The sequence below is a fragment of the Rhinolophus hipposideros genome (assembly GCF_964194185.1).
Source record: "Rhinolophus hipposideros genome assembly, chromosome: 1".
Lineage (NCBI taxonomy): Eukaryota > Metazoa > Chordata > Mammalia > Chiroptera > Rhinolophidae > Rhinolophus > Rhinolophus hipposideros.
Genome location: NC_138047.1, coordinates 22120831 through 22141215, shown reverse-complemented (window position 1 = coordinate 22141215; position 20385 = coordinate 22120831). Strand labels below are relative to the sequence as shown.

Below are 20385 nucleotides of genomic sequence, written 5' to 3'. Positions count from 1 at the left end.
ATAGATAAAAGTTCATTAGTCGTAATCTAAACTATTAAGTCATTTGCTGTTGGTCATAACATAGTTTTAAAATAATAACATTAATATGAAGAAATGTAATTGGTAAACTTCCATTAGAAAAAAGGTCAGAAGAAAACCTCACTTAAGGAAAATGTACTATAGAAGCTTATGCTCCGTTATTTTATTTATCACTTTGTAAACCTGGCACTACTTCAAATTTCTTAAATCATATTAGAAACATGAGGAATCGGGATTAATTTTTCTCTTGGAGAACAGAAATTATTATTTTTATTTGTTCTATGGCTTCTCCAAATGCCTAGCACATTATGATCAGAGGAAAGAGGGCTCAGAGAAGGGCTTAACTAATTCAGATGGTGTGGGGTCTGCCTCTCCCATATGGAATTCCCGACTGGATTGTCCAGAAAGTCATCTTATTTCTCCACATCACTCTGCCATTCAACTCCAGGTCTCTGAATGCTTGGTAAATATCACTATGAAAACAGTGCTGTCAGATTGTTTCCTGACGATTGCATCTTGCTGCTGCTAAAGGTAGGTAGAGGAGGCTGATGGGAGCCAGGGGCTGGATCCCCAACTCCTAGAATAGAGGCTGACACACACTAGGCACTCAATGCATATTTGTTGAATGAGTCAATGTAGAAATACTAGGATGGAGAGCAGTTTACCATCATATTCTAAGATGAAGTTTTTTATTGATTACCAGGTTTTAGTTTGCATGTTCTATGGCTGCATTTACACCCTTTATTCTAAATGAACTGATCACAGATTTTTGCTAAGTGCTCCTATATCATTTGAAAGCCATGGGGGGAAAAAAGAATCGCTGTTTACTTTATGGAAGCAGCTACTCACAGCTTCTTTAGAGTCTAGGGAGGTACAGAAGCTCTTAAAGAGAAGGGAAAGATACCAAGTTGTCGCGTTTCACATATCGCTGTTGGATTATGATAGCATCAAACGGGGCTCCACACCGGGCCATCTGACCGCCGAGAGTCCCGGAACCCCCTCTTGGACTCATCCTTCAGCACCTGCACCCCTGTCCTGAACTAGCCAGCATGCAGAACGAGCCACTCCCTTCCTCACACATTCACTGTCTTTTCTGACAGTTGCGGCCCTTTTCACACTGCAATCGTTTAGTTGGGAGTCTGTATTTCTCATCAGAATGTGCGCTCTTTTGTATTCAGAGTGCCACCCAGTTAGTGCCCAATAGGTATTTGACAGGAGATACAAAACTGATGTAGGAATTCATTCAACATGACTAGTACTGACGTAGTGATCTTTTATCCCTGTACAAATGAGGAAGTGGGTGTGAAAGTCTGCGCACCACGGTTCTGTATCCCAGACTTACAACAAGGAGTACCTGTGCTGACTCAAGGAGCGCAGTCCCCATGAACGCAGACCTGCCTGAATCAGTGCATATGTACTGGGCACCCTCTGCGTGTAAGGACTTGAAAGTTGGGCTCAGTAGATGAGACATATACATAAATACCTCCCATATCAAGTGAAAATGATAAATGCTGCAAAAGATGTGCAGAGTATTAGGTAGCATCTGGCCGGTGAGGGGGGGAGGGTCCAGGAGCGGGCAGGACAGCATTTCATCAGGGCCTTGAAGGGAGGATTTAGGAGGCAGAGGCAATGGCTGTTTCTGGCATCTGCTGTGACCCCTAAAACTAAGTATCTAGAGGTTTCTGTGGAGCCAAGAGACTCCCTGTGGGATTATAATAGTATTTTGAGTTCTGAGATGCTCTCCCAAAGCAGAAGCTGTTCGTGCTTCCTGTTCCACTTTCTATTGCCAGAAAAATATTATTTTGAAGTATTCTTTCCAGATCTAGAGCAAAAAAAAATATGGGCTCACTTATGAGCCCATTACAAGGGAGTCAGTTTTATTAGTTGAGGCAGCAGCATGAGCAAAAGTGCCCCATGTCTGTTCCCTTCCCGCTCTTCACATCCTCTCTCTTATGCAGATTCCTTAGCTGGCAGTGAGTGAGAGCTAACATTATATCTACAAGGTGCCACAAAGCAAACCAATTCCTTAAAAAAAAAAAGCGGGTAGCTTTACTTTCTAAGACATGACAAAAAGATAACAGGGTAACTAATCCCAAATTTTCATTATGAAACCTTTTTATTTCCTCCATTTTCTGAAGATAGTCAGTGGATTACTGCCACGTAATGATCCACAACTTCGTGCATATATTTAAAAACAGGTTAAAACTCTTTAATTGTATCACTGAATCTCTTTTTTGTTTTTTTTTTACTGTCTCTGGTTTGAATGAGATTTTTTGCTTACTAATAATGCGACAGAACCCACCACTATACCATGAATATCATTTAAAAAACCCAGTTGCCTTTGACAGAATCACTATTTGATACTGGCATGAAGACAGATAGCCAGTGCACTAATTTACAGATTTTATTGATTACTGAAGAAATAATGTATTCAATAAATTCTACTGAATACTGAAGATCTTTAAATGATGACATTCAAAGTATGGGGAAGAATTTGCAACACTTACAGTCATCATTTTAAGAGCTAAGCGAATTCCCACTATAAATTTGGATTTTCATGTATGTCTTGCCTATTTTAGGTACCTCAGCCACTTAGCACAATAATGTATCAAATGTTGAATTTTCCTTGTCTGGTGGCATTACATCTTTCACTGGGTGAAGATCTGGGGGCAGAAACTGCATGTGTAATCACAAGGACTCTTGAACATGTCCTTGGACCCAGGCCTGTGGACATTAATGATTTTGTTTCTCTTTCCACTTCAGTTGTGGTCTTCCTTTGCTTGGAAGTACAGCTGACCCTTGAACAACACGGGTTTGAACTGCACTGGCTCACTTACACGTGGATTTTTTTCAGTAAATACCTGTGCTGTTTCGGTCCGCGGTTGGGAATCTGCAGATGCATTGATCTACGCCATTTTATACAAGGGACTTGAGCATCGCAGATTTGGGTATCAGTGGGGATCTGGGACCCCCCCCACAGATACACAGGGATGGCTGTGTAATTAAGTTTTTGGGGAGTCAGAAGTAATACACAGATTTTCAACTGAATGGGGTCAGTACTCCTACCTGCCATGTTGTTCAAGAGTCAACAATAGCTGGGTCAAGACCTGCCTTTGGGTGGGAGATCCCCTAAGCAGGTAAATTAAAAGATTTTCTCCCCTGAGTCCCTATGAACATATCATGTGACTCCCCTGTGTACTATAAAGAAAAATATGTAACAATTTGAAAGAGATCATACAAATTAATCACAGAGGGAATATTTCTGACATAAGTTGTCGTCAATACCAAATTTTAGTAAGACAGGTAAAAAGCTATATATGGTCATAGGTTAAAAGAGGAAAAAGAAGCATATGAATATTCATACTGGCACTAGCTCCAGATTTTCAATTGTCAATACATTATACACAAAAGTTTGTATACTTGACTGGCCAGCTAGTCAAGTTTCAGAGAGACCCAAGACTGAAAGCTAGAAGAAAACTATGGACGAAGAGGCAGGATTTTGTTGAATAACAGAATAACAGATTTTGGATCAGAAATATATAACAAAATTTTTTTAAAAAGGCTGTGAATTTAGTCTTTCTGTTCAGAATACTATCATATACATTGTTTCTTTCTTCTCATTTAGTATTTATTTAGCAGTATGCTGGACATACTTCTAGGAAAATGAACTTTATGAAATTTTTAAAAAACACAAAACCCCCTCACAATTGATTTTATTTTGCTCACAAACGGGATCTACTTGTGTTTGAGAAAAAAATTGTTTCCCATAACCCAGGTCTGCTCCAGGTGGGCTTAGCAAGAACTACTGTTACCGTTTTCTAAATGCTGTTCCAAGACCATGGCCAATGAGCTGGGCGGCCCCAAGAACAAACCAGGTGGAAAGGCAGTCCTGTGCTAGTTGGTCCAGCCAGTACAGCTGTTACCAGCTCAAAGGAGGTGTGGCGTGGGGACGTGGCAGAGGTGAGAATCACCGTGTCACGGGGCACAGGCTCCACTACATCAAGACTAATATTGCAGTGGGGTTGCTCTGTAGTGAGTCAAAATGCACAGGCAAAAGTTGTAGCGAAAATTATACAGAATCTACATACTAGCATATATTAAATCTTGAATAGCATAAAAATTACAAGAAGTCATTAAAGAGACAATCCTTTATAGTTTTTTGTTTTATTTGACAAAATTTTGGTAGAATTAAGAATTTAAGGTTAGAAAAGACAATGCAGTTGGGTTCCTTGGAAATTTCCTTATGTACTTGCATAATGAGACACTCCAAAGTCTTTTCGAGATGTTTGAAAATTTTTCCTTTCGTGGGTGGTAAATTAATGACTCAAGGACTACAGCTTGATTTATGCTAAAGATAGTTGAGCCAAAATGTTTAATACATAAGATATTAACCACCGCACTCTAGCTTCTTCCATCATAACACCACTGCAATGGCTCCTCCAAGAAGATGTCCACCTCTGAGAGCCTGTCCTGGAGCCTCCAGGGAGAGGGGAGGCCCTGCTCTTTCAGGCCCCACGCTGCTTTGACAGCCTGTGCCAGAGCTCAGCTCCTATTATAATGTCCACCTTGGTTATGTGTTTTTCTCATATGCTCCTTGAAGGGCAAGGACCGTTTCACTCATTTCAGGACGCCCTGGAGAATGGTGTTATATTTATCACTACTTGCTACTTACTATATTCCAGGCCCTACACTAACACACATCACGTGGGTTTTCTAATTTAATTCTCAGCCTATGAAGTGCCTTCTGTCATTATCGCCAATTTGCAGATGCAAAAACTCAGGTCGAAGGAGAGTGGGTAACTTTTTAAGATTATCCAGCGAATAAATGATGAGGCAAAGATTTGAACCCAGGCAGTCTGCACTAGAATTTACACTAAAAAGTATATACTGTCTCAATTTCAATGGATCAATGAATACATTGAAAAATAGCTTGCTTGATTGATTTGCTTTACTAGTTTCTGGTGGGTTTCTTCATTATTGGGCTAAGAAGTTAGGAAAACAGATTCTGAACTCAGAAGCTATTTATGTTGAAAGCACCAATATATTTTAAAGTATTTACTTTAAGAATGACATAAAATAAACATTAACAAAAGTATCTTAAACTGCGGGATGGCCATGGATTTATCTTCTGATAACTTTTGTATAATCTAGGATTACTGGAAAACAGCCATAGTCATTACATAAATAGAAAAATGTAAGCCATGTATATCTTCCCTGGAAAACACAAACCAATATATTCAGCTGAGTAGGAAAAAACAGCAGCTATAAAAAATTCCTAACTTTCTTGTCTGAGTACTAGTAGAGTTCTGGGTTGTGAACTCATGAAAAAAGAAATATTGTATTTAAATCTGAAATATAGTTTTGGGTTTCCGCTTTTCTTCTGTGTAATTCAGGTGTCAATTCTATTTAATGTACTAATTTAAAAAGGGTCAAATAATCCTGCCCCAAAAGAGAAACATTTCTGGCCACTCTTTTTTAACAACACTATTTGTTCAAGTGTATTTGTTCACTTATACGTGCACATAAGTTTACTTAAATACTTAAAGTTATCCCTATAAAGGCATTTAGCTAGGAGTGCTAAGGTTGAACAAAGAACGAATATTTATTCAGTGCTTATAATGTACCGGGTACAATTCAGAGTGCTTTGCACAGATTACTTGTTTTAACTCTTGCAGCAGGCCAACTCTTTGGGGTCTGCATTATCACTCTCCCCATTTTATGGAGAGAAAAGTAATGGAGGCGAGGGTAGGTGCACTTGTTCAGGGTCACCCACCCGAGCTTCTAGCGCAGACAGCCTGGCCTCAGAGCCTCTACCCTTAAACCATTAAGTTTTCCTCCCCATAAACTTCCAAGGAAAGAGAATGCACAGCCATGGTAAACTTTCAGTTTTACTTCGTGTAACAATTAGGCCATGAACAGTTACTGGGTCTTGGGCATGTACAAAACTGTGCTAGGACAGGTGCTCGAGTCTTTCACTCAATGATAAGGGCTCACTGCAGACCTGGGTTTGAGAACCAGTTTCACCCTTCCGCCTGTGTGAACTTGGGCAGACTGCTTAAGTCATTTATGCCACGGTTTCCTCATCTATAAAATGAGGATAATAATCAAGCCTCAAAGAGTAAGGATGAAATGCGATAAATTATTTAGCAAAATGTAGCACACAAATATTATTATTATTATTGTTATTAATTATATAGTCCCTGCCCTTGAGAAGCTGGGGAGGGAGGAGGGGAAATGTAAATAATCACAAACCAGAACAGAAAATTCTACAAAGGAGGACTGTTGAGAGTATACTGCTGCCTTGGGGCAGGGGGTGGGGGGCATTGCAGAGAGAAATAATAAGGAAAGAATGAGGAAATGGGAGTTAAATTGAGGAGAGGGTTCTAATAAAGTCTTAGACCCAAGGTTTCGTAAGTTTATTCTGTATATTGTGCTTAATGCAAATAGAAATGCTTCATCATTTGCAGACTAAATAATATTTATTGAGTACCTTTTATGTGCCAGGCACTGCAATAGGATTTTCCCACATTCTCTATACCATTTAGTGTTTACAATACTCTGAGGTGTTGACATTGCAGTTGGTTTTGATGAGAGCTCACTGTTTTCCCGCCTTGGAGCATAGATAATCATTACTGGTGGTCTACCTGCAACAATCTATAGCCTCACGTGGGGCTACACATTACCATCTGGTAACAACCTAGTTTTCCAAGATATGGATTAGAGGATTGCTTTCTACGGAGTCACCAAGACGTCTGTATAGGTACCTCTTAAGTGTCTCTCATTTCTTTTTTAGGCTCATTACTCATGCATCGACCCTCCCAGTCTCTTGCCTGGCTGACTATCTTCCTCCTGGTCTCTTTGTCTGTAGTATCTTCTCTCCATCCATCATCCACAACACCGTTCCAGTTTCCATTTTAAAACACAGGTATGATCATTCCTCTACCTGAAACTTGCAATGGCTCCCTAGTATCCAGAGATAAAGGCCAAGGGGCCTGGCATGACGTAGCAGGGCTTTCTCTATCTGGCCCCATCCTACTTCTCTGTCATCATCTGCTACCAATGCTGGTCACACAGCTGTCCTAGCAACATTACTTGCCCAGTCAGTCGTACAACTTTGGTGCTCTTCAGAGTCCATCTTCAAACACACAATTCCCACTATACACACACACACACACACACACACACACACACACACACACACACACACACATATCCAACTATATTTTCTCCAATCTGTTTTATAGAAAAATTCCTATAATATTATTAAATATTTTGTTTTCTCCTCTGGACTTCCACCAGATTTTGAAGTGCTCATGGCTAAGCAATAATAAGACTAGAAAGCACCTACACGCAGACGTCCTAGCCTTAATGGTCCCATCACCTAAGCGACTCAGTCTCCCTTCCCAGGGACTTCAAATGCCAGCCTCCTTAATGCCAGTGTGCACAGTCCATGCACAAAATGTCTTTATCCAGTGATGGAACTCACTGCACAGTCCTACAGGGGCAATGAGATTCTGTTGCAAAGACGAATCAAATGGCGGATCAGCTGAATAATGTTAATATCTCTATATATTTTTTGCTTTTCTTTAGAAGCAAGTTATTCTTCCATCAAGGTAATAAGCACCTAAATGAATTTTCATGGACAATTCTGAATGTACTGTACTCAATTTCATAGCTCTTGTTAGCAAAAATAATCATGACTAAAAGGCAAATTTTTTTTATGTGGTATATAAGTAAAATTATAATATTGATATTGGTAAAGATAAGAAAAATTCTATTTCACTAATGTCCATAAGGCCTTTATATGGTATTCCTCAATTTATCTTTGCTTTAAGGGCATTTGGAGCTTAAAAATTAAAAGAGGAGGAAGTTCAGTTATTAGCAGTAGATCAACCCATTTAGGAGATGATTTATACAACTCAAATGATTGCACTTGATACATAAATACCTATCACAAAAGAATGCTAAGAAAAATAAAAAAGTATTAAGAAAACTGCTCACGATTGAATGTACTTTGTATTACGAATTTACCTGTTTGCAAATACGTGATCTACATGGGTTTTGAAACCAGGGCCTCAAGTGAAATAAAAATCTGATCTAATCAAAGGAGCTGAGTGGTCCAGGGGAGAACATTATCATTAATGATTTTTTAAATTCAGTTTTTAGTCTGGAAGAACTTCTTAACAATTATGTTATATGTTCATAAATAAAAAAAACCCAAAAAACCCTTTGACACCAAGGATTGGATAAAAGTTCAAATGAGTTTCTAGTCTAAAAAAGTCACAAGGTGATTATTTGTGTCACCTCCCTTTATTAAAGACCCAGTGTGGATACGTGCTAGCAAACGGTCTGTCCGCAATTTGAAAGGGAACACTTTTGAAAACAGCAATTTATTTCTCCTTTAAAGTTGAAAAGGTAAGGCCAAACTCCAATCCCATATAGGCCCGTGGGAGTTCCCAGCAGGATTCTCGTCCTATGCAATCTGATAATAATAGATCGCTCATTCTTGTTTATTTTAAGAACTCCCAACAAGTTGGGGTTCACAACATCAATGTACTTAGATGAAGATTTTGTGAGGAGAGTGTGCAATTGATGGTCATCAAATGTAAAATGGCAAGTCAGATGGGTATCTTAGATGTCATCCAACGTCTTGGACTGCGACAACATCCTCGCTATGATATTAAAATAGAAAAACCTTTGCAGAGTCAACCTATCATTACACAGAGTAAATGACATGGCACTACAGCCTAATTAGCAGTGCAGCTTGCATCTATAAAATAGAATTAGCACTACAGCTCCTTTTTTTATTATTAGTTTGTGTTTTTAGAAAGGTGTGACCTTATCTGTAAGGTTCAGTTCATTAATGCCCATCTACAAAGGATTTAATTACGTACTTTTAGCTCTCTACACTGAGGAAATTGAAAATGGCCACTTCAAAATTAGACATGTTTAAGAAATTAGTGAGCAGATAATTTACCCCATCCCCCTCTTCTTGCAAAAATACAGAATGGAAACATGTTTAAATAAATACGGCATAAGATTTTCAGAAGAGAGAATTCTCGGCAAGGAGACTATTCATCCTCTTTCCCCTGTGTATTCTTCAAGTTTTCCCAGTTTGCCTGGGCAGCGCGAGTTAAGGGGAAAGTGTAGTAATACTAGAAAATTCCTCACAGGACAGGTACATCACATTAGCGTCAGCAGCCAGAAAACATCAACTTACATCTGAGGAAGGTGATTCGAGAACAATGCCAAATCCTAGGACGTGGTTCTCCCCAGTGGAGGTGCGCTCAGCTGCCTGGAGGTCAGATTGCTCTGAGGCCACTGCTGTCTTCTTCTCAGCCTCTAACGCACTGGGCTTCTGTTTCACAGTAAGAGGTTCACCAGTCTTTGGGGGCACTTTTTTCTTTTTATTTCTCTTGCGTGAGACTGCAGTTCGCTGGGAGCATATAAGGGAAATTGGGGGTTGTTGTCTGTTTTGGGTCCCAACTGTGAACAATAAACAAAAATATGATACAGGCACTTGTGTCTAACTTAGGAAAACCTATCACCTGTCTATCTACGTGCTCCACAAGTTGAGGCTGCAATGGGGCTCACTCAAGCACATCAAAACACACAAAGCACACGGGAGCTGAGGGTTACCAAATGCGGGCTCTACAGCACGTTGAAGTCCTACAGGCAGAAGAGAGCCAATAGAGAGCTCTGATCCAGACGGGGGTGAATCAGCAGTTTGTACTGCTACTGCTGGGTTTAGTGGAAGAAAACGGCGATGAACTACGAGAAAGCACCCGAGCACAATTTTATCAGTCTCATGGCATTTTCATATAAATGGGAACTCCGGAACATAAATTGAGGTGTAGATTTCCATGCTTTCTGGTAAGCCAATCTCAGGAACATTCCAGTTGTCATTTGGGGTTAAACCGATCAGTTGCTAGCACTGAAATTGACAAGGACTGAACAAGGACAATCGTTTGGGCAAGACATCAAATGAATCAGTCTGGGATGAATAACTAGTAAGTGTGTGAGCAGAGCCTGCTAGTAACTTGTCAGGTCCAGTACTCCTTCCTTCCTTGCAAACCAATACGTTTCACAAATCAACTTCCACAGCCCTAAACTGCTGGTTCAGACCAGGCTGTTTCGCTATACCTCAGTTTTATGTGGCTGAAAAACAGGAATAATATAGTTCTGTACAAGTCAAGTCAATGAGTAAAGTCTAGAAACAGTTTGCGTTCCAAAGATGAAAAAGCACTGAACGAGAATGAAGCACTAATATTGAAAATATGCTTAAGGAAACAAGGTTGGTAATTATAGTTTTCACAGGTACACTATGTGAAGTCTTGTGAGCCATTTAAAAATACTCTCATGGAAAGTTTAACAGGAAAATATGACATTGTGATTTAAATCTTCATGTATTCATATGGCTTACTAAATGTGACCATAGGATATGCCTGCCTTTTTACAGAAATATACTCAAAACATAAGTCAAATGAAAACTGAAGATCTTTAAATGCACATAAATATGGATCATTCCGTATCCGTTGGCAAATAAAGAATACTTATACTTTGAACTTGATATTTTCATCTCCAGGCGGGAAAGAAATTTATAACTGTTAGAAACAAACTACTTGCACTGCATATAAACTGAAAAGTTTTTAATCATCCGTGCAGTAATTCATGGAGCTCACTGGTTTCTCGACCCTGACTGCACATTAGAATCACCCTGGAGCACATTAAAAAAAGTCTCAGCCTCACCCCAGACTAATTGAACAGAAATTTCCAGGGGTGGCGCCTGGGCATCGAGATTTTTCTAAAACTCAAGTGATTTTAATGTGCAAGTCAGAGTGGAGAACTTTTCTCTGTTCTCTCCGAATTTTCACCCAAGGCTAGGTCTCTCTCCCCAAAGTCAAGTGCAGGACTGAAGCAATTGTCCAGATAGTCTAGAACACACTCCTCTCCAAGCCGCACTGTTCTAAATTAAAAGTGAAAATGATTTTGGTTTCAAGAACACAGGGACTATCTGAGTTTTCCTCTCCTTTTGCAAGTCTAGACATTGCTGCTGTTCAGTGGTATCCAAACTTTTTTCAACGTTTTTTACCAAGGGCCGTATGCGGTAAAATACACAAACAGCCGGGCTACTCACTTGAGGTGAAGTATGTATTGCCTCACCTGGTTTATTTAAGTAAACTAAATCTATTTTTGGAATTTGCGGGCCAATTAACGATGCATTACGGGCGGCAGTTGGCCCGTGGGCCGCAGTTTGGACACCCCTGCTGTAGTTTCCTGTATCCAGATCTTATCACTCCCTGTCTTCTCCTTAAAGGTGAAACATGCTAAATATAATTTAAATCCAAGACTTACAGTCACTAAACCTTAAGGAAATCTAGCCACACAGCACAAGTTCTGAAGTGTAAGAAAATGAAATAAGAGTAACTTAATTCAGTTGATCCTTTCTGCTCTCCTACACCTTTGGACTCAGGTCCTGCCCTAACCTGTAAAAATTCAGAAAAGACAACGTGGTGAAAAAGTGGTATTTGCTTAATAGATTCTAAAAAAACTTTAGTCAAGGACTTAAATGGTTGCAGTTTGCCATTTCAGTAAGGAGCTTAAGTAACAAAATAAATCATTGCAATTTCCTATGCATATTTTCTTAGTTGCTAACAAATTCTTCCTCTGAGAAAAGAATCTGCATACAATGAAGTAACTTTTTTTTCAGAGCTCCTTATTTAGGAGATGTTAACCTTTGCTGGGTTAATAAGAACACCGGTGGAACAAAGGGAGTTAAATGCTTACTGGCCTGAACAAATGCTTTTTTTTCCCCTTGGGACCAAACCAAATTCAGCACATACAATTAGATGCTGCTTTGCAGAGAGCCTTTTGCTCACCTTTCTTGTGATCTTGGGTGACTGATATGTCTAAATATCAAGCTTTTTACATTAAAACTACATCATTGAATATTAAAATTTAACTAGAATTCATCAAATCGCACCAAATACGATTTCTGAACGATGGCTTTTATGAAAGTCTTTACAACCACAGGTCAAGGATGCTGGTGATACCTGACTGTGCTGCTTCCTGCCTTAGGCTAAGATCAAGGAGCCGTTTTCCGGGACCAGAGGAAGACTAATGAAATGACTGATTATTTTCTGTACCTGTGAAAAAAAGACTTTCCCCCCTAATTGTGAAGATGAGAAAACAGGGCCACTAGACTCCAGAAGACTTCCAGACCTCTATGAAGTGTTCCATGGTCTTTGTAACAACACTAACGAAATAGCTTATGCTCCTATCGTGCTTTACAGAGTTCATTTGCATTTACTGTCTCATTCTCTTTTGAAAACAACCCTGAGAGTTACATACCAATACTCCAGTGACAGAGGAGAAATCTGAGGCTCAGCGGAGTCACACAGCTATAAAGAGGAGAAAATGAACTCTGACCCCAAACTATAAATTCACTGCTCTTCTGTTCTTCAACGTGTTTAACAGAAATGAGGACAAAAAGGGCGTCATGTACATAAAGAAGTCAAAATTCGAGGTGTCTGAGCTTCTATGTCCTGAGTGTTAGGGAGAAAAGCCACTACCAGAGCCTGAAGGCCATTTCTTGTTAGCTTATGCTTTTCACGAGGGGGACCCATCCTTCCTAAGGGCTCCTCCATGTCTACACAAATGCGTGGCTTCCCCACACTCTCACCAAGCCCCAAATGGACTAGTGCAGGAGTAGGGGTTGTCTAGATGCAGGCAGCCCCCAAATGGAGCACCTGCGGGGGGGTGAGATGAGGTGGCCTCACTTTTGTTCCTCATCTGAACCTCTGTGTCAATTTCCATTGCAACAGTAAGCTAAAGAACTCTGCCCACCTCATGTATAACGGTTTCAAAATTTAATGACTGACATTTGTGAGGTGCTAGGAGATCATGGGGTGAAGCATATAGAGCACATGTACGTAAGTACAGAGGTAGTATTCTTAGCGTTAAAAAATGTGTTAGGTTTGCTAAAGGAAACATAGGTTGGAGACAAAGCTGAGAAAAACGGACATTTGAAAAATCACAGGAGGATAGCACAGAGGGAAGAACTAAATAACAAAAGCACAATAAACACCCCACCTGAAGATGTCAGATACGTATTAAAACTCAGAGGGCTCAGTGAGAGACCTGATCTTTGTACCTGCTTGGATTTGCATTAATTTCCGCATGGTCTTGAGTTCTTGGAGAATGGCCTGCAACGTTGACTGGCAGTTACAAGTACAGCAGTTTGAGCCAACTGGCGAATTCACCGCTGGAAGTTCTCCTAAGCAGTAAAGAAAAGCATGTCATACTCCAAACAACAACAAAATTATATATATAAAGGGGGTGGTGGTAAAGGCATCTTTACAGGATTCTGAAACCTGTGCAATTATTATGAGACTGTGCCTAAGGAAAATGCACTCAATAATTTTCACAACTTAAATTCTGGGGTCTGACTTGATCTAATTATCCAGGCTTCTGTATTATAAGGTGCACGCTGTCTCACGGGGCAGTGGAGCCTGTGTGAATATCCACACACAATGCACTGTCACAGCAGGCTTCCCTATGGTCACACCAGTTCACCTCAGACAATAATACTGTAAAAATTCACTAGAAACGTGCTCATGCTACTTTGCACAAAAAAACTAGCTCTGAAAATAGCCTTACAAAAAAACCTGGTTGTTGCATGAGTTGTAAGAGTTTGTAGTTAGAATTAACTGTGTCTAACTATTAAAAATAGTTTTAGTGTTAAGCATGTTATTTCAAAACTTAACAACTGTCAATACATTAGAACTCTTCGGGTGTGGTGTGTCTGGGGTGGAAGAGTGGAGAAGCAGGTCATAGGGGGATGCATTTGAATGTGATTGGTTAGAGGGTGCTGGTGTGTTGGCTTTTCTCCAACTTCATAAAGGTGATCTTCCTACATCTCTTTTCCTTTCTCAATTTCTTACATTTCCCTCATTTTAGTCTCTCTTTCACTGTTTAAATCCAACATCTTTTTCTTGAAAAAACTATCCTGTCCTGTTTCCTTTTTAAGTAAACAAACATCTTCCTGTTGTTCTCAGAATAAAACGGAACACTTGGAAAACCCCTCTTTCCGTGGCGCTCCCTCTAGCATGAGGATCCAACCCCACTCCCATAAAGTGGGCCATCTGCGACACTGCTATCACTTAGGTTTCCTCATAGGTGGAAGAGGTAAGCTCTAAGGTTTTGGTCCAATTATAGCTTTTATTATACATTACATGTAATTTAAATCTCATGCACTATTTGTGGATACTATAGAAAAGTTCACCACAGCAAAACCATGAAATACTTAAAAATAGCTTAATGTTTGGAGCAGCGCCATCATTTATAATCAAAGTTGTAGCAAAACGAGTGTTATAACTTTAAAATTTCAAACAACTGCAATGAAATACCAAAGTAGTTATGGCTACAGATAATGATTTTCTATTGAAAATATGAAAACAAAGACCAATTTTCAAATGAATACAAGGGAATTTATAGTTTGTAGTTTTTAACATAACATTTTCCAAAGTAAATGCACATCCTTTGTTGTAAACTGGAAAAGAGAATTCTGTTCACCCAGAACTTATCGATGTGGGGTTTGCTAACTCCATCCATTCCTAACGGTATATTACTATTTCTCTTCTCGTTTCTCCCATTCCATAGAATCAGGAGGGCCTAGCAGAATATTTCGAGTCACTATTCTAAGTACTATCTTTATCCTTTATAGAGGACAAAACTAACCCTTTTCAGCTTGTTATAAATCATTTTCTAATTTGAAAGAAAACTGACTTTTTATTTTTATGGAGGAGTCTCTTTCAAGAGCCATCTCCCTCGCACCTGGAAGCAGGCCAGCTCATGAATTTGATATTGGCTTATGTAATATTGAGAGAAAGAGAAGACACCAGTACATCTCTTGGGGTCCCTTGCTATCTCATCAGCAGTGTCTCAGGATGGCTTTTCATGCCTCTGAACTGGTTACTGCAAATTGTGTTTAAAAACAAAACAGGTCTCTTTATGTTGAAGGATAATGAATGGGGAAAAAATCCTTTTCAAGGAAACTGAAAACGCATTCCTTCTTTTTTCTTGTTCTTTGTGAGAACTATAGATCTGCACATCTATACATAAATTATAGAACAAGTAACATTCAATGTCACTGAATGGAAATTAATATGACCAGAAAAAAATCATTAATTTTTTTCCTTAAGCTTTGAAAAATTTTTTTTTGCCAATTAGAAATTTAAATTAAGGAAATTTTATTTTAAAGGAATAAATTTCAACCCTAATGAAGCAAGTTATAAAATATGGATTATCTGGTTCAGTTGCTGGAAGTTGGGGGTAAAGTGAACGTACCTGCGTGCTAGGTTAGTCTCGCTTTAACCATCGCTCTTCTGATAATGAAGAAAAGCAAAGGCATAAGCGAGAGGATGTATTAATAACACACCATATGATCAGAAAGTTTCTTTCAGTGACAAAGGGGAGCTCTTTCTGCCCTAATGTTCCGTTTTTGGTGTGACAACAATATTGTATATTGGCAAACGACAGTTTTAACATCTTAAAGGGCTAAAAATCTCTACTAAGAAATCATCACTTTGATTATAGAACCCCCAGTCTTTTCTGCTTCTCAGTTCTGTTTTTTTTATACTCTTCAACTTTTTCCTCTATGTCTTCCCTGTCTTTTAAAATAACTTAGTGAAGACAGGTGATTAAAGGAGGGTTTAATATACAGCAGGTCCTCAAATAATGTCATTTTCTTATAATAATGTTGAGGAGAAAACAAAACTGATTCCCGGCTGGGGCCACTGTCTGTGAGTTGGCATGGTCTCCCCACATCTGTGTCGGTTTTCTCTAGGGACTCCCGTTTCCTCCCACATCCCAAAGATGTGCATGTGAGGGTCACTGGCGTGTGTGCATGTCCCAGTCTAAGGGTGTGTGGGGTGTGTGAGTGGCCCTGTAATGGAAGGGCATTTTGTCCGGAGGGGGCACCTGCCTGGTGCCCTGAGCTGTCAAGAGAAGCTCCAGCCACTTGTGACCCTGAACTAGAATAAGCAGGTTGGAAAATAATTCTTATTTATTTATTTATTTTTTAAAGATTTTATTGGGGAATGGGAACAGGGCTTTATTGGGGAACAGTGTGTACTTCCAGCACTTTTTTTTCCAAGTCAAGTTGTTGTCCTTTCAATCTTAGTTGTGGAGGGCGCAGCTCAGCTCCAGGTCCAGTTGCTGTTGCTAGTTGCAGGGGGTGCTGTCCACCATCCCTTGCGGGAGTCGAGGAATCGAACCAGCAACCTTGTGGTTGAGCCATCAGGGAGGCAGCTCAGCTCAAGGTGCCGTGTTCAATCTTAGTTTCAGGGGGTACAGCCCACCATCCCTTGTGGGACTCGAGGAATTGAACTGGCAACCTTGTGGTTGAGAGCCCACTGGCCCATGTGGGAATCGAACCGGCAGCCTTCGGAGTTAGGAGCATGGAGCTCTAACCGCCTGGAGCTCTAACCGCCTGAGCCACTGGGCTGGCCCGATTCTTACTTGTTTTTATTCGTCTTTCTTAACTGTATCTATAGGTCACATTTATTTCAATGTTAAAGTTTTTGGGTTTTTATTTTGAAGATTGGTGACCAGAAATAGGGTGTAGGAATTTAACTCTTGTTAGTATCAGCCTATGGTAAAATGGTTTCATTATATGTCATTTTGCTTAAAGTCAGTTTCCAAAACCCTACTGATGACATTACATGAGGACTTCTGTATTAAACTCAAAGAACATACTGAACATTTAGACATAAAACACATTTAGACACTCCCCACCCGTATGAAAGCATTCTGTGTGTCTGATAATGACCGTACCGTTGGAGCTCCCAGCCGTGTGTGGCTGATTCTGGAAGGTTCTAGAGCGAGGGCCAGTCTGCCCTGAGAACTGCCCACTTTGGGGCGGGAACTCGGTCCACACACCCCGTGAAGAATGGTGGAGGCTCTGTGGGGTCTCAGCAGAGGAGTTCAGACGCTGAGGCCAGATGGAGTCCAAATCCTGGGGTTCTTCTTTTAATTTTTCTCCTTCCTTGCCCACACGCTGATATATCCTCCCAGTGCTGTCATTCAGTAATCTTCTCATTCCTGTAATTTGTTTTTTAATTTCCATGCTTTCACCTCCTAATGGGAACAGGGCCAAAGATATCACTGTAAGTTAGTAAAAGAAAAAATTACTACTACTACTACAAAAGAAAAAACACCCCAAAACACAAAAAACAAACCCACTATCACTTCTTTGGAAATGGCAAAGATTACTGATTCCAGACACAAGTTCTAGATCCTTAAGTAATCCATAAAAATTAAAGGCAAGAAAACGGGCTATAGTCTGAAAAAACCAATCATATTCCTCATGCATCTCAATTTAATCTTTTTCTAGCAAAATTCTCATAATGAAAGAAGTTTCCTGAGTAGGTTTCACCTGTGACAAACTTTCATTTCCCTCTTTGGGAGTGTTTCTGGGTGAGGGTGTCATCATAAGAAAATAGTCTGAGGCAGAAGACCAAGGATGGGACTACAAGGCTGAAATCCTCTGCTGGGAGCTGCTACCACCATTCACTTGTGATGGCCAGGCCAGCGAGGCGGCTCACTCAGTTGCCAGCAGTCAGGTGCAGGCACCTGAGAGCATGTGTGGCAATGGCTGGGATGCAGAGAGAGCCTTTTGAGGACCCGGTGTTGGCACAGCAGCAGCACTGATAACAGAGGGTATGCGACAGTCGGTGGAGACATGTCAGAGATGACATTTACAGAGATGACAGTGTAAGAGAAGAGAGGCATTGGGGCAAGGGAGGAAGGCCTGGTTTTTCTCAGTCCCGCTCCCCAGGGAGACACCCCTGGAACTGAGACTCAGCCAGGTGGTATCCAGGGGTCCCTGGCAGAACAAGCACCGGAAGGAGAAGTGCAGCCCCTACCCCTGTCCTGCTCCCAGCCCCATCCTCCCCTTCTGCCCACCCCAACCGTGGACCTGCCAGGACCAAATCCACCGCCACCTCCACCTGGTAACTATGCAAAAGAGACCAGGTTGCTTCAAACCCCACTTCATGTATGCATTGACTTAAAAAAAATTGTGGTAAAAAACACATAAAGTAAAATTTACCATCTTAACCATTTTTAAGTGCACAGATCAGTTAAGCATATTCACATTGTGTAACAGATCTCCAGAATTTTTACATTAACTTTTAAAATAAGATTCTTTTTCCCTCAGGGAATTTTTTTTTTTTTTGCACTAAAGTATCTCTGTGATGCACTGTGGGTACTTAATAAATATAACTTAGAGATGACTCTAAAATTATACAGATAATAAAACATGCTCTATAAATAAGAGCATTAGAAGATGCTGATATCAATTAGGAGCTATTTTCAAACATTCTAACTTCTTAAATTATGCATCAGCTAGTATCTCACAAAGGTTAAGAAGAGTGGATTTTTCCCCCCCTCAAATCTGGGTGTTAAAAATCTTATCATGCCAGGGTGTATAAACACACTCGTGCAGTCACTCTACTTAATGCCTGAAATTTAAACTATGAGAAGAAGAAAAGGCCCACAGAAGGTATTTATTAGGAAAAACAGCTCCTGCAAATAAATACAGCACATTCAATATACTGTGTTTCCCTGAAAATAAGACCTAGCTGGACAATCAGCTCTAATGTTTCTTTTGGAGCAAAAATTAATATAAGACCAGGTCTTATTTTACTATAAGACCGGGTCTTAAATAATATAGTATAAGACCAGGTCTTATATTAATTTTTGCTCCAAAGGACGCATTAGAGATGATTGTCCGGCTAGGTCTTATTTTTGGGGAAACATGGTAATGATGTTTTAAGGCACTTAGCATCGTGTAAGCCATATTTCTCTACAGAACTGGTAACTATACAACAAATCTAGGTATTTTTTGTTGTCCTGTTAGATATTTAGCTAATTAATATATAAATATATTACTGACTATAAGGAAACTATTATATACTATTTTGAAAGACGTATCTTCAATTATTTTAATGGTAATAAAAATGACAATTCTGCCTATCAAACATGGGTGAACACAGAAATGACACAGATTTCCAAATTTACAGTACTCTTCAGTGTTGGTCTATGCTTGAGAGAAGGAGAAATATTTTAACTTTTAATAAAACCATTTATACGTCAAACACCTGTGAAAATTTCAATGTAGAAACAGTAAATCATATTGCAGATTTTATGAGAATGACCAAGCACGATTTAAATAATGCAGAGCCAGCAGAATTTACAACCTCCTCGCGATGTCTGTGGAACAGGGTGTATCTGGAGTTGCTCCCAGAAGAATTCTGAAAGATAAATCTATAAGTGTATGTGGTGGTAATTTCAACAGCCAGACTACTTTCCTGGCTAGTTAACAGCACAGTGTGGGCAAGAAACAGCTTCTATCCTGTGGGAATTTTACCCTCAATCTTCTAGATCAGGGAAGTCGCAGCTCACTGATCTTAGCTGCCACTGGCTGGTGGCTGCCACTCCCCTGCCTCCTGGCTCCTTGGCAAGAGTGGCACCGGTAGGGCCACACGCTGCCTGGTTTTTGAGTCAGTGCCAACTGACTTCTCCACACAAACCCTGGCACATCACAGCAAAAGGGATATTCCCTTTATCAATGGTTCCACCTCCACTCTGGAGAGAGAATTCTATGAAAAAGTGCTAACATAGGAGGGGAAAAAAATGTCACGAGGCTTCTAAGAGCAAATCTACTTTGTTATGACCTTAGTTTCATAGTTCTAAAACTTACACCTCTGAAAATTACAAGACTGAAAATATCACTTGAGTTTTGCATATTTTGGATTTTCATGTGGAGGACCAGAATCCTAATTAGCAAGTTGAGTCGAGGAAAGAAGGGAAAAGTATAAAGGGCGATTCTGGTTGTCGGCAGCCCCTGCGACATTTGAAACAAACTTTCTTCCAAAGTCAAAACAAAAAACAAACAACAACACATCAGGACCTGGAGGAAGAAACTGTGCTGTGAAGGAGGACGGCAGAGGCCAGGGCGGACCTGACTGACTTCCCTCAGCAGGGTGCTCCCAGCCCATCTGACCCCGAGGACATTTTCAAGGACAGAAAACTACATACGGCAATGAGGGGAGAGCAGGGAGACTGTGGGGAAGGCTGAAGAAGGGCTGGGGACCAATTCTTGGATAAGACAGGCTGGGTGTCCCCAGAGGACAACCAGATGTGTACGAATGGTCTCCGGGGTAACTGAACTGTCCTTCCTTCAGCCAAAGAAGCAGGGAGCAGCCCTGGAAATACCACCTGGGACAAGAGGTCCCGGAGCTTGATTACACATGCAAGCGATGATGGGCTCCGCCAGAGTGAGCAGAGGGTCAGAAATGAGAC

General features: G+C 40.3%; 1 protein-coding gene across 18 annotated transcripts in view; it reads right to left on the bottom strand.

Annotated features, from left to right (window-relative positions):
- Positions 1-20385, bottom strand: part of BEND7 (BEN domain containing 7) — an 84657-nt gene that overhangs the window by 42698 nt on the left and 21574 nt on the right. For all 18 annotated transcript variants that reach the window (XR_013993960.1, XM_081058727.1, XM_081058728.1 and 15 more), the window contains 3 exons: positions 16855-17157; positions 13172-13294; positions 9239-9504 (listed from right to left, as the gene is read on the bottom strand). Coding sequence is in view for 17 of the 18 variants with exons in the window: in XM_081058733.1 (XP_080914859.1) it covers positions 9239-9504; positions 13172-13294; positions 16855-17157 (692 nt within the window). In the remaining variant the exon portion in view is untranslated. The remainder of the gene's footprint in view (positions 1-9238; positions 9505-13171; positions 13295-16854; positions 17158-20385) is intronic.